The 13191-nt window shown below is 38.4% G+C and overlaps 1 protein-coding gene across 3 annotated transcripts in view; it reads left to right on the top strand.

The window, feature by feature from the left end:
* trappc9 (trafficking protein particle complex 9) overlaps positions 1–13191 on the top strand; it is a 308135-nt gene that overhangs the window by 40908 nt on the left and 254036 nt on the right. For all 3 annotated transcript variants that reach the window (XM_034131111.1, XM_034131108.1, XM_034131110.1), the window contains one exon: positions 2442–2587. In XM_034131111.1, coding sequence (XP_033987002.1) covers positions 2442–2587 — 146 coding nt within the window. The remainder of the gene's footprint in view (positions 1–2441; positions 2588–13191) is intronic.

Genomic DNA, 13191 nt, shown 5'->3' with positions numbered 1-13191 from the left:
GTCGGCCTTTGTTGAAGCAGAATTTGCTGCAGAGTTGGAAACGGACCAAGACAAACGCGGCTCTGCCAAAGAAGTAGTTAACTTTCTCTAAAGTTCTCCGCCTGCCTTTGACCTTCTGATCGTAGAAGTCATTATTGCTTAACAATAAAGACGTGGACGTATTAATGAGCAACAGTAACTTCCCCAGCAAGCTGCAGGCTGTGTGCAGGAGTCCTTATCTACTAGATTGCATTGACAATATATCTGTGAATGAATTAATAGGTTGCTGAAACTGAGGAGCACACACTTTCTTTAAGTGTCTGTTCCTGGGTTTTTATCGGACTCTGTAACCTTAAACAAAGACTGGTATTATAAATCTCCTGCAGTGTGCTGCAATCTCAAATATTCATCATGGAATAAACTGCGTAAAGATGCAGCAAATATGCAAGGGTGTGATCTTCCTTTTTGGTGTGAAACGTGCCTTTAAAGGTCCCCTATTATACTGTTTTTCATCAATATATTATAGGTCTCGGATACATACAGAATATGTCTCAGAAGTGTTTGGCTCCAAACACCAAACAGACACTTTGCGGTACTTAGTTCCTGGAACTAAAGAGTAGTTCACACCGGAATAAGTCCCTGATGGAAGATTACGCAAATGAAGCCGCTGACGTCACTTCTTCTTCTTCTGCTTTGGGTTTACTGGCAGGCCGCAAACAACTTCACGGCGTATACTGCCACCCGGAGTCTGGCTTCAGTAGAAGCTGCTGGGTCGCGAGAAAATCGCCAGAAGCGCAGACACCTCCTCATCACTCCACCGCTCCCATGTTTTCTGTTGTGTTGCCATAAGTTAGTCTCTCTCCGTTGGTGCGCTGGGCTAATGCTAATGCTAATAATGCTAATGCGAGCAAATAAAATGGCGGCTTCACAAAACTTTTTTGAGTTTTTACGGGGCGTGGTTTTTGCAATTCGCCCAGCCAATCAGAAATTGTTAGTGTGGCCGACACACCCACGAACCTTTTTCTCTAGCAGGAACTATTTGGGGGTGAAAAGTTCCAGATCTTTTTGGTGTGAACGCAAAATCCCAAGAACTATCGGAACTATTCCTGGGAGAAGTACTCCGGTGTGAAAGCGCCTATTGCAGCATTACCCATAATCCCCTCTGTTTCAGCCCTGTTTCCAAAGTGCTGATTCTCTGTCTGTTACTTTAGATGAAAATAAGGAGCCCCTCCCCACGCCCCTCTGAGAGAGATTTGGTTACAAAGAACTCAATGGTGCTCTAGGAGGAGATTCAGGTGATAAGGGGGGGGGGGGGGGGGGGGGGGTTACCTTGGTTGCTGATTGGCTAATGGTTACACAAGACAAAACATCGTTATGACATCATAAAGTGGCCAAAATCTGATCAGCTCATTTTCAGACAGGTTTTTATAGAAATGGATCAAAAAGAGAGAGAATCTTTGTTCCTGAAACTTTCAGAGTCTCTTTCCACAGAGGGGACACATGTTGATGAAGAAGAGACATGAAGAAGAGGGGACACATGTTGATGAAGAAGAGACATGAAGAAGAGGGGACACATGTTGATGAAGAAGAGACATGAAGAAGAGGGGACACATGTTGATGAAGAAGAGACATGAAGAAGAGGGGGACACATGTTGATGTAGAAGAGACATGAAGAAGAGGGGACACATGTTGATGTAGAAGAGACATGAAGAAGAGGGGACACATGTTGATGAAGAAGAGACATGAAGAAGAGGGGACACATGTTGATGTAGAAGAGACATGAAGAAGAGGGGACACATGTTGATGTAGAAGAGACATGAAGAAGAGGGGACACATGTTGATGAAGAAGAGACATGAAGAAGAGGGGACACATGTTGATGAAGAAGAGACATGAAGAAGAGGGGACACATGTTGATGTAGAAGAGACATGAAGAAGAGGGGACACATGTTGATGAAGAAGAGACATGAAGAAGAGGGGACACATGTTGATGAAGAAGAGACATGAAGAAGAGGGGACACATGTTGATGTAGAAGAGACATGAAGAAGAGGGGACACATGTTGATGTAGAAGAGACATGAAGAAGAGGGGACACATGTTGATGTAGAAGAGACATGAAGAAGAGGGGGGACATGCTGATGTAGAAGAGACATGAAGAAGAGGGGACACATGTTGATGTAGAAGAGACATGAAGAAGAGGGGACACATGTTGATGTAGAAGAGACATGAAGAAGAGGGGACACATGTTGATGAAGAAGAGACATGAAGAAGAGGGGACACATGTTGATGTAGAAGAGACATGAAGAAGAGGGGACACATGTTGATGTAGAAGAGACATGAAGAAGAGGGGACACATGTTGATGTAGAAGAGACATGAAGAAGTGGATTTTGCACAATAGGTGACCTTTAATAAATGTGTGAAATGATGCTTACACTTGTCATTGTTGTGCTTTTTCCACTCTAGATCAGTGAAGCTGCTCAATCTGCCCCTCAGCCTGCGTCCTCACAAAGTGAAAGGCCTGCTGGGACAGAACATGTCCACCGCCAGCCCCTTCATCTACTCTCCCATCATCATGCACAACAGAGGAGAGGAGCGCAGTAAGAAGATCGGTAAGCCCAGACTTTGTTTTTTTTTTGTATCCTTGCAACTTGTTGGGGTATCACACCAAGCCCCCAGGAAGTGCGCTGGACTCTGAAGAAAATATTCCTAGTGGCCAAACGGCGGTACTACAAATTCCATATCAGTCCGTGACGTCACTGGGCCCAGAAATACTTTTCCCCATTGACTAACATTGGGAAAGAGACGTCTGTAAATCAGTGGATAATCTTTTTTAAACTAAATAAACTACCCAGCACGAACACTTGTATAGCCCTTATTAGAATCATTAGGTTCTTAAAGTTGTAAAATGCGCTAAAAGCCGAATCCAGATTTATTTTCTCTCTCCATTCATTCTACTGAAAAATCTTTATTAACATAACATTTAACCGTTATGTTATGGGGATGACACTGGATGGCGAGTACAGTGTCTCCACTTCAGGCTTATCTCTGTTGCCTTGTCAAAATCAATGAGCGTCCCACAAGGTTTTACAATCCTAAAATAATAATAGATGGATGCTATCGGCCAGCTGCTGGCATCTCTCTCTTATGGTAGCGGACTTCAAAGTCTGAAAGTATATTTAATCTACACACCTGTTCAGAGATATGTATATCAATGTCTTCAGAGTTATATTTTGTAGTAAGTAATTACCTGGGGAATGTTTTTGCAATTTTAATGCAGTACACATTGACATTGAATGTTATCATCGCTACTACCTCTGCTTTTACCACTCTTATTTATTTATTGTGTCTATTTTTTACTGCAGTGAGAGTTGCCAAATACATTTCGTTGTACTTTGTATGATGACAATTAAAGGTGGGGTAGGTAATTTTGGAGAAACCTGCTCGAGATCGCTAGAATTTGAAAATACACAGCCGGAAGAAATCTGCCACTTCCTCACAGAGCCCCTCCTCCAACACACACGAACGCGCACATGACCAATGAGGGCACGAGATAAGTTTGTGCCCCGATGGAAGGCTGACAGGCAGGTAGGCCATCCAGTTATTTTAGCCGGGCCGGCTCAGATGATTGGTCGTGCTTTTTACAGTACTACAGCTTCCACAGATGATATTTATTTATGGATTTTTTGTCAAAGCACTTCAGATATTCATTGCTATCGGGATGTTAAGAGCATTCCATGGAATATAACAAGTATCTCGAGCCGGTTTCTCAAACGTACCTACCCCACCTTTAAGATATATTCTATTCTACTGGGGCTTGCAAATGGTCCGACACGGAGTTAATGTACACAAAATATCCGAACAAAATTCAAATCAATCATTTGAATGAATTTTTAGCCAGGGAATATCTTTGATGTAAGAAATGTTTTTTACACTAGGATCAAAACAGTTATTTTTGCATGTTTCTCTTTATTTTCCTCTGTTTGTTATACATGCTTTGTAATGAAATCTGATTTGGGGTGAACTATTGACACGTCTAAAAACAAAAACAACATTGGATTAATACTTTTTTTCCGAGTTTGTTCTGCTCGTATATTAATGTATTTTATTCCATTGTGGCTTCTCGCCTGTATTCCTGTCATTGCGTCCTTGTAAACAAAGCCATCTTCACTGGTACCACTTGATAGTATATCTCCGTCTCATAAAGGCCTGATGCAGCGTATTCTTCAATTAGTACAGATGGAGCCTCTTATTTTGGACCCCAGCATACAGCTTCCTGCCGACTGCCAGCCAGTTGCCAGCCAGTTGCCTGCCAAAGACCAGTATTCAGGAATGTTAGGCCCTCCCACTATTCTCCAATTTCAGGGTTTAACCAGGAGATGGCGCTATATATTAAATAACTAAGACTTAGTTTTTCACAATAGAAAATGCAGATATTATATAAAAAACTAAAGTTAAAATCTTGTTTTTAATGCCCCAAGAGCAATAACATCTTGTCACAAGCTTTTTGGAAGAAAAAGACTGACTCAAGAGACCTGTAGTTGACTAATTACAGGCCTCAATAAAGTTCTGCCATTGGTTGTGAAAAACAACGGTGGACATAGTGGAAAGTGAAATTGAGATTGTCGAATTTAATAAAAATACAAAATAATGTATCTGTGTACGTGTTTTACGATGTGATCTGCACTTATCAAACATCTAATTAAGGCGAGACACCCCAGGTGAATAGGGTATTTTTAACTTAAAGATATCAGCTAAATATTTCTCCAGTTAATTACTTACAATAAGGCAATTGTTTTTTGTATTACAAGTTTTCTGAAATAGCATGTTTAAATATCCAAATGAACCATTACCTCATGAAATATGCGCATATTTTAACACATTTCAGGAACCGAAATCTGAACTTTGGATAAAGCCAGGATCAAAATTATTGTTTCATTTTGTAGTCATATTAGTATCTAAGGCTTTTACAGAAGGGATTTTGGATATCTCTTTGTATCACTCCATAAATCAGAAAATACTGTCAACAGCCCTAAAATATCAATTTTCACCATGTTTTTAGGTATAAAATGTTATATAATTCAGGCTATGAATTATATATGACCAAACCCTTCTGTAAAAGCCTTCATAATATTGATAGGAATATAACTGGAAGGTTTGGTGTATGTAACTGCTGAGTGATTCTACAATTTAGGGTACATTCCATGTCCATTGATGTCCATTGATGATAATTATAATTATTCTAACTATTTTCTTCAAAAATATCATATTTTGCCTATTATTGGAAAGCATGTTATAATATCACACAAACATTATGTGCATCCTATGCTTTATTTAGCTTGAAATGTGTCATGATGTTCTTAAATTGTCAGTTTTTGCTATGTCCGTTTTTCAGTTGAGGGTGTCTTGGATTCAAAATAATGAATAAAAACCATTAAAGTAAATTTAAAAAATGATTCATTTATTTCAAAAGTCTAAATACTAAAGAATAATAACATATTTTTAATTGATTTCCCCCTTTAAATAATTTAAATATCTTAATATATGAATGTCCGCAAAAGTTCTGTCAACTATGTTACTAACAGAACTTCCCCCTTTAACTCAAAAATTGTTTGTCCCAATACCATGTCACCAGCATCACATGATGCCATGTTCCTCTTTGGCAGACATTTTGAACACACTGTGGTGATTGTCCTCTACATTTTTACAATATTTTATGTATAATAGCACATGGTCAATTAATATACTCATTGACAATCAACAATGTTACGTACATTGTTATGGTTTACAATTGTTTAATGATTTTAATTCAATTATATGTGCAAATGTGATGTTAACCTGTTCAAGAAAATGACATGTGGTCATCCAGGCAAGGCCTACCATTGAAATGATGGGTCAAAATAGGGAAATTGTCAACTAGGTTACCTGTCAACTGAGTTACCCAGTACTGTAATAACTGTAGTAACTTAGTTGACAGGTAACCTAGTTGACAATTTGTACGACATGTAGACGTCATTACACATCATTATCAATGGAATTTTGCACTTCTGCCTTGAAATGAACATAGTGCTGATGGTTAATAATGTGTCCAGTCAACTATGTTATTTGCGTCAAATGTTTGACTTTCATTGTCAACTATGTTGCACCTCATTTTTTCAAATTTAAAATATCTAAAATAGTGCTTCTGATATCCTTTATAGTATAATGTATATCTACACAGGTTGGAGTTTTACATGACATCTCTTAAAACTATCAAAATGACCTGTATGGTAGTTTTATAATACAAAATATCCCTAAACTTAATGACAGTGCTGAACATATCACATGAAAAAACAAAACTTTAATACAATTATTTTTTAAACTTTAAAAAATCTTTGGATATATGGTAGAATAGACTCAAGAGCCTTTCAAATTTGATTTTACTTGAAGTGCAGGACTTAATCAAATGATTGTAATGACATCAAGTTTGTCCGTAACATAGTTGACAAACTGAGTAGTGAAAACATCCTTTCCCTTAAAATAAAAAAATATATAAAAATGTTTAAGCTTTGCAACTAGTGGATATGTTACACTGAGGAATATACTAACTTGAACCACTGATTGTTCTATCTATACATTTTATTTGGCATTAGTAAATAATTATGCACATTTACAGATATTTTACATGATATGAGTGATAACACGTGTTATAAGGGCTATTTCGCACAATAGGTGTGCCTTGAGATTTTTACTTGTCCTTTGGTGTGCCTTGGGCACAAAAAGTTTGGGAACCACTGCTGTAGAGAAATGTAAACGTTCACCATCCCCCACCCGCCTACTGTATGTTGCTTTTTGACATGTAAATGGGTAACTACCCCCCTCTGAGTGAATACCTGTTGTACCTGTCCGGGGCTAAGCCCATAGGACGATGCTCTGATGTCATCACCCTCGCACATTGGTCATATGTTTACAAAAAACGATGTTAACACTTTCTCGTTCTTAATATATGCTATATTTACGGTCGATATGTGTTGAATTTACTTTAAAATAGCAGATCACTGTGATTCACTTCTCCGCGGCTCCTCCGTGCAGAGAGGCCCCCCCCCGTTGACAATTCACGAGCGTCTAACTCTCTCCCCCCTGTGAAGGGATATCACAGGGGGGGGTTGGGACACACACATTCCGATGGCCAATTCGTTTTAAACAAAGAGTGGGGTGGGGACTGGTGAACGGTATGGTCAATGTTTGTAAACACTGTGACATTTTGACTTTATTTGATCATTTCAGTTAAAAACTAACGTTCATATTTCATATTACTGTTTTGCCTGGCTGGACCTGTAATTTACAGGAAAGGAGTGCACGCTACTAAAGAGACACGCTACCATGGAAACCAAACAATGGTGTTGCTGTATTGAAGTCCGAGTGGAAACAGTCATATTTGGAGCGTTATGTTAGAATGAAACAGCGAGGTCGTGACTCACAAAAAAAAAGTGTTACTTCACTAACTGTAAGCTTGTCACTCAGAGTAACCTACAGTTAACTTAACTGTTGGAAAAGAAAGATCAGAGTTAGGAGTGTGAACACACAGCTGAGAGCTGCCGTTTCATTCTGACTGTTTAAAAAACGGTAACAACGGACTATTTTTCTTAGCGGATGCATGTAAATTTAAATCAATACATAGAACTATGTTTTAAATCAATAAAAATATTTTCTAAATCCATAAAAGCATTTCAATTAATATTGGGAGTCATGTCGTTACTTTGTTGAGAATGTGGCCATGTAATAAGCGGGATAATTTGCAGCGACTTGGTCATTATGGGGGAAAATAACACCCAGGGATCAAGGGACCCAGGGATCCCTCCGCGTCGCGGAGGGATCAGTAATTTTTAGTGAATTACTGAGTTTAGGCACGTTAATAACATTTTAATGAAGTTGAATACAGTATATTCATATTTGTCAGTGATTTCATGTCAATTCGGCGAACATAAACGATTAAATTAGGATTAAAAATCGAGAGCCGGCTGCTGTTCGTTACGGTAACCCAACTAGGACACTTGACACAGTGGCTTTTGGCAAAGCACACAAAGAAAACAAAAAAAACCGAGAGAGATGAATTATTGTTATTACAACGTGACTTCACTATTATTTAACAACTATTTTTATTGGGTTCTTTTATTTGGGGTTAAGTACATTGTCAGAATAAGTGAGAAATGGATTTAACTTCTGTTAGACAGCTATCATACTGAATAAATATTTATGCAAAAATGTATGGCATTAATAATGTATATCTAATTACATTTAAAAATGTATGGCATTAATAATGTATATCTAATTACATTAACTGTGAATGTCTTTCATTTTATTTAAAATGAAATAAAATTACATAAAACATTTTCCATAAAAAAGTTGATTCAAGAACAAATCAGTACTTTTCTTATATGACTATTATTGCTAAATTTGAAAGGTCTTTACCAGCTTTGGAATTATATATATATATATATATATATATATATATATATATAGCACCTTCTGCCATCCCATCTCTACTGACATATGGATCTTAACAAAGATCCGCTATACATTAGTACCAGATATACTGTACACGGACATTTTAGTGAACCAGACCAGCTGTTTCCGCCGGGTCTTCGCTTCCCGGGCATCACGTTGTTTACAAGTGTGTTCAGATGCTAAATGACAAGTGCAAGTGACAATTGTTGTCGTCTTCTCTGTGAACGTTTTTTTCTCCGTTATTTTGCCATTTTCAGATTTAAATTTCGAGCGGAAAGCTAACCAGGAAGTAATAATTACTTAAGCGGAGAACGGAGAAAGTAAACGTTACAGCAGGCATAACAACAGCCGGTGTTTATTTTATTATAATATTCAAGAACAAATCAGTACTTTTCTTATATGACTATTATTGCTAAATTTGAAAGGTCTTTACCAGCTTTGGAATTATATATATATATAGCACCTTCTGCCATCCCATCTCTATATATAATATCTATCCGTGACATATGGATCTTAACAAAGATCCGCTATACATTAGTACCAGATATACTGTACACGGACATTTTAGTGAACCAGACCAGCTGTTTCCGCCGGGTCTTCGCTTCCCGGGCATCACGTTGTTTACAAGTGTGTTCAGATCGTTCAGATGCTAAATAAAAGTTTAGCTTGTACTTTTGATACCCCGCCTCTCGGCACCACAACATCCAGTTTACTGTATTTCACATGAGCGATGTCGAACATTGAAAAGTCCTTATAAAATCTCTGTTATTAGATCAGTACTTTTCTTATATGACTATTATTGACTTGAACACTGAGAATGTATTTATTAACTTCAGACATTTGAAATATTTGAAATCAGATGAAAACAAACTGTAACGGACCCTGCCGTGTTATCTATGATTACTATGCCTTACTGTACATTCATAATTTCAGCCGGAGGTAGGCGTTGCGGAGGAGCAGATTGCGAGTGAGGTGCCTGTTCTAAACGAACTATTCCAGCTGTTATAAAGCATTAAATAAAAAGTAAGCAAGGAATACAGAATGTTTCGTTACGTAACTTTGTTGAGAATGTGGCCATGTACATGTAATACATGGGATCATTTGCAGCGACTTGGTCATTGTGGGGAAAAATAACACCCATCCTGATCGTTTCAATGAAGTTGAATACAGAATATTCATATTTGTCAGTGATTTCATGTCAATTCGGTGAACATAAACATCAATGATGATGATTAAATTAGGATTAAAAATCGGGAGAGCCGGCTCGTTCGTTTTTTCCGACTAAACAACATCTATTATTTAGAAGTTGATTTCACATGACTCCAGTGTGGAACCCCACTGCACCCCCTGGTGGATCAATGATCCATTGCAGCTGGCTTCACAATAATTAAATGTATTTATCATGGGGGCGGTATCAAGTCTGACTGGGGGCCGGCCGGCCATCACGGAACGTGCATGAACCGATCACGACCCTCGCACTTTAAACCGTCCAAAATAAGACGCTTCATCTGTATGTGAGGAGCATCAACAGGCCGTGAGTGAGTCACTGCTGTCCTGGCTAAAACTCTGCTGTTTGGAAATCTGCAGCTTGTTAGCGTTTCTGGAGGGAATCCATTTCAGTGTTTAATGAAATCCCCATTGAAGCGTCATCAGACAAAGTGCAGTTTAGCATTATACTTTGTTTCAGTGGCTGTCCATCGTTTGGTGTGTAATTGAGATTGCACTGGAGTTTTAGACATCAACAGTCACGCACTTTAAAGCACTTTCAGCTCCATATCTGGCCCTTTGATGCATACATTTCGTTTTTTAACAAAGTTGTAGTTTGTTGACGTTACATTTCCCAGTGCAATCTATTGCATAGAGTGCTGCATGAAGGATTCCTACAACCCAGGAAACACTTTACATTTGACCACTTCCGGTTCCCTCGTCTCAAAGTCAACGTTTTCTATTTATGTGTTTGTAGTTAGAAGCTTCAAATGAGGTCTGTGGTTGACACAAGCTTACACAATGTTCACATTTTGTTCTACGACATAACATACGACAGTAACGGCCCGTCCACACGGCAGTGTGCGTTGCTTCAACGGAGAATGGGGTGACGTCAGGCTTTGCCGAACTGCATTGTGGTTCCGTCGCGTCGCTTTGCCTCCGTCGCGTCGCTTTGCCTCCGTCGCGTCGCTTTGCCTCCGTCGCGTCGCTTTGCCTCCGTTGCTCGCTTCAAAAGTTGAGAAAAGTTCAACTTTTCAAGCTTCGACGGAAGCGTCAGCCAATCAAATCATATGCCAGTACAAGCGCTAGCCAATCAAACCGCGTGCTTGTGTGTCCGGGGCGGGAGATTAATGTGATTGATTCTTGGTCACGCGCCAGACACGCCCACCGGCAAGCTTCAACGCACGCTGCCGTGTGGACGTACCGTAAATGCTTCAGTCGTGAATGCAAGGTTCTATGTATCACAAAAGACATACGTTGCTAACAAGTGACTAAAACGACTAAAGGTCATTAAGGAGAACATTAGCCACCTTTAGCTTAGCGGTGGTAATCCATGCGACCGTATGTAGTTTGTTTATAGTTCAAGTTATTTGAATGCAGCCGCTTGTCATGTGACGAGGAACAACCAATCCTGTCATCAGTAACTATTGTCAACTATTGAAGGCATTGGTATTTTGAGTGAGCCATACAGCCAAATGTTTATTACAACAAAAAGTACAAAATGTTACTCCTTTGACTCAGCAATGGTTTATTTGAAAATATAGTTTTAATACCAAACTATGATCACAGTTTTTTTCTCAGTTTTCACATTACGGTATAGTAGGTTAGTTTATTTGGTTGTCTTTGATAATACTCAACGTCCATAAAGTGTTTGTACACAAATTGTGATCTTCTGAATTACCCTCAGTGCAAAAACGTTTCCCCGTCTTTGTCTGTCATCATATTGTCCCCGGCACATACTGTATCTCATCAGTTATAAATCAATAAGCTAATATTATTCTTGTAATCTCACTTCAGCGCTGCTCGAGCTTCGCTTGCAGTTTTTGCTTTAAAATGTAATTCTCTTGAAACAATATTATAGACCACAGGAAGCGGAAAATGTGCTGAATATTTCTACAGTATGTCCTTTCTGTTTAACCTCCTTGCATATCAAAACGTGCACAATTATTCATGAGAGAGAGTGGACCACAAGTCATTTTTAATAAATGGATTATATCCGGATACCCCTGAGCTGCTCCTTGCTTTGATCAGGATTTAGATGTTGAAAGTCAGATACTCCTCTGGTACAGTGTGGTGTTGTGAGGCTTTGGAGATTAATTCCAACATGCCTCTCCTCTCCGTCCGTCTGCCTCGGGGAGATAGCTGTCGGCTAATGAAGTAGATTATCTCTTAACTCCTTGGATGCATCTCGCAGCACGCTGGAAGTGTAGAAATCAAGCGCTCCATCGATGGGTTAACTCTGAATATACATTCATCACAACAGACGCATGTAGGCGTGTCCTCACATACAGAACTCCGTATTAATCCTGTATGATATCAGCCACAAACTCATTTGAGCTGTTTAATTTTCATCCTGGAAATTGCATTTTTGAGTGTTTCCCTGAGCGAGTATTTACCGGGAAAATCTGTTGAAGTCCATCGAAGTAAAATCTGTCCGGTAAAATATTTCCACTAAGAAACATTTGAAGGTTATTAACAACAGGATGAGAAGACGAGTCGGCACCAGACACTTTATTCTTTACGCAGGAGGAACATTTCCAGTGTTACAGCAAATTCACAGAAGTCTACTCGAAGCCAAGCACATGTTGATTAAAATAAATACAAAAATAGGTACTGATCCATGTCAAAACATAAGTAACAGCATTTTGAAGTAAGTGAACTTCTATTTGAAGGAGCTGGTAAGAACATCCATAACATTCATCTGGTTTCAACTTATACTTATATCAGGGTTCTTACGGTCATTAAAAACCTGGAAAAGTCATGGAAATTCAAAAAGCTAATTCCAGGCCCTGGAAAAGTTATGGAAAACAATATTTTTCCCAAAGTTTTGGAAAAGTCATGAAAATGTAACTAAAGTTGTATAAAATATAATTTATATTTTATCTAATCGCCGAAATAGTAATATATTATAATTATAATATTATTAATAATGATAATAAATACTGTATCGTATAGTAATGAAACGTAAAATGGCATTTAACTGTCGAGGTATATTGCTGGTGAGAGATTTGAGTTGCTTTAGCGTGTAGAAGCTAGTTAGCCTACTATTTGATTTGTTTCAGATAGGCACAACATGTTTCATATGCAGACCTGATTTTCCTGTTCCATGTTAAAATAAACCATTTTCAGTGGCACCACTGAGAAAGAGTAATTTATTTGGTCATGGAAAATTAGGTAACGGTCCTGGAGAAGTCATTGAAAATCATTGGTGAAAAAGTGTATGAACCCTGTTAAATATATCAATATTCCAATTACTTGTATATAGACTATTCTGCACAATTTCTATTATATTCAATTTTATTTTATTTACTTGCACTATTATCTGTTTTATTGTGTTGCACTGTTGAAGGAGCCTGTGACCTAATACTTTCATTGTCATAACTACACTAGCTAAGTACACATGACAATACAAGCCTTGAATCTTGAATCTTGTAAGTGGCCAGAAGTTGACATTTTGTAAATCAGATGTCATAAATTGTAAAAATACAGTTGTTCCGGTTATGAACGCTTGCATTTCTCACTG

Source organism: Trematomus bernacchii, unplaced genomic scaffold (assembly GCF_902827165.1).
Source record: "Trematomus bernacchii unplaced genomic scaffold, fTreBer1.1, whole genome shotgun sequence".
Lineage (NCBI taxonomy): Eukaryota > Metazoa > Chordata > Actinopteri > Perciformes > Nototheniidae > Trematomus > Trematomus bernacchii.
This window is presented reverse-complemented; position numbering and strand designations above follow the sequence as displayed.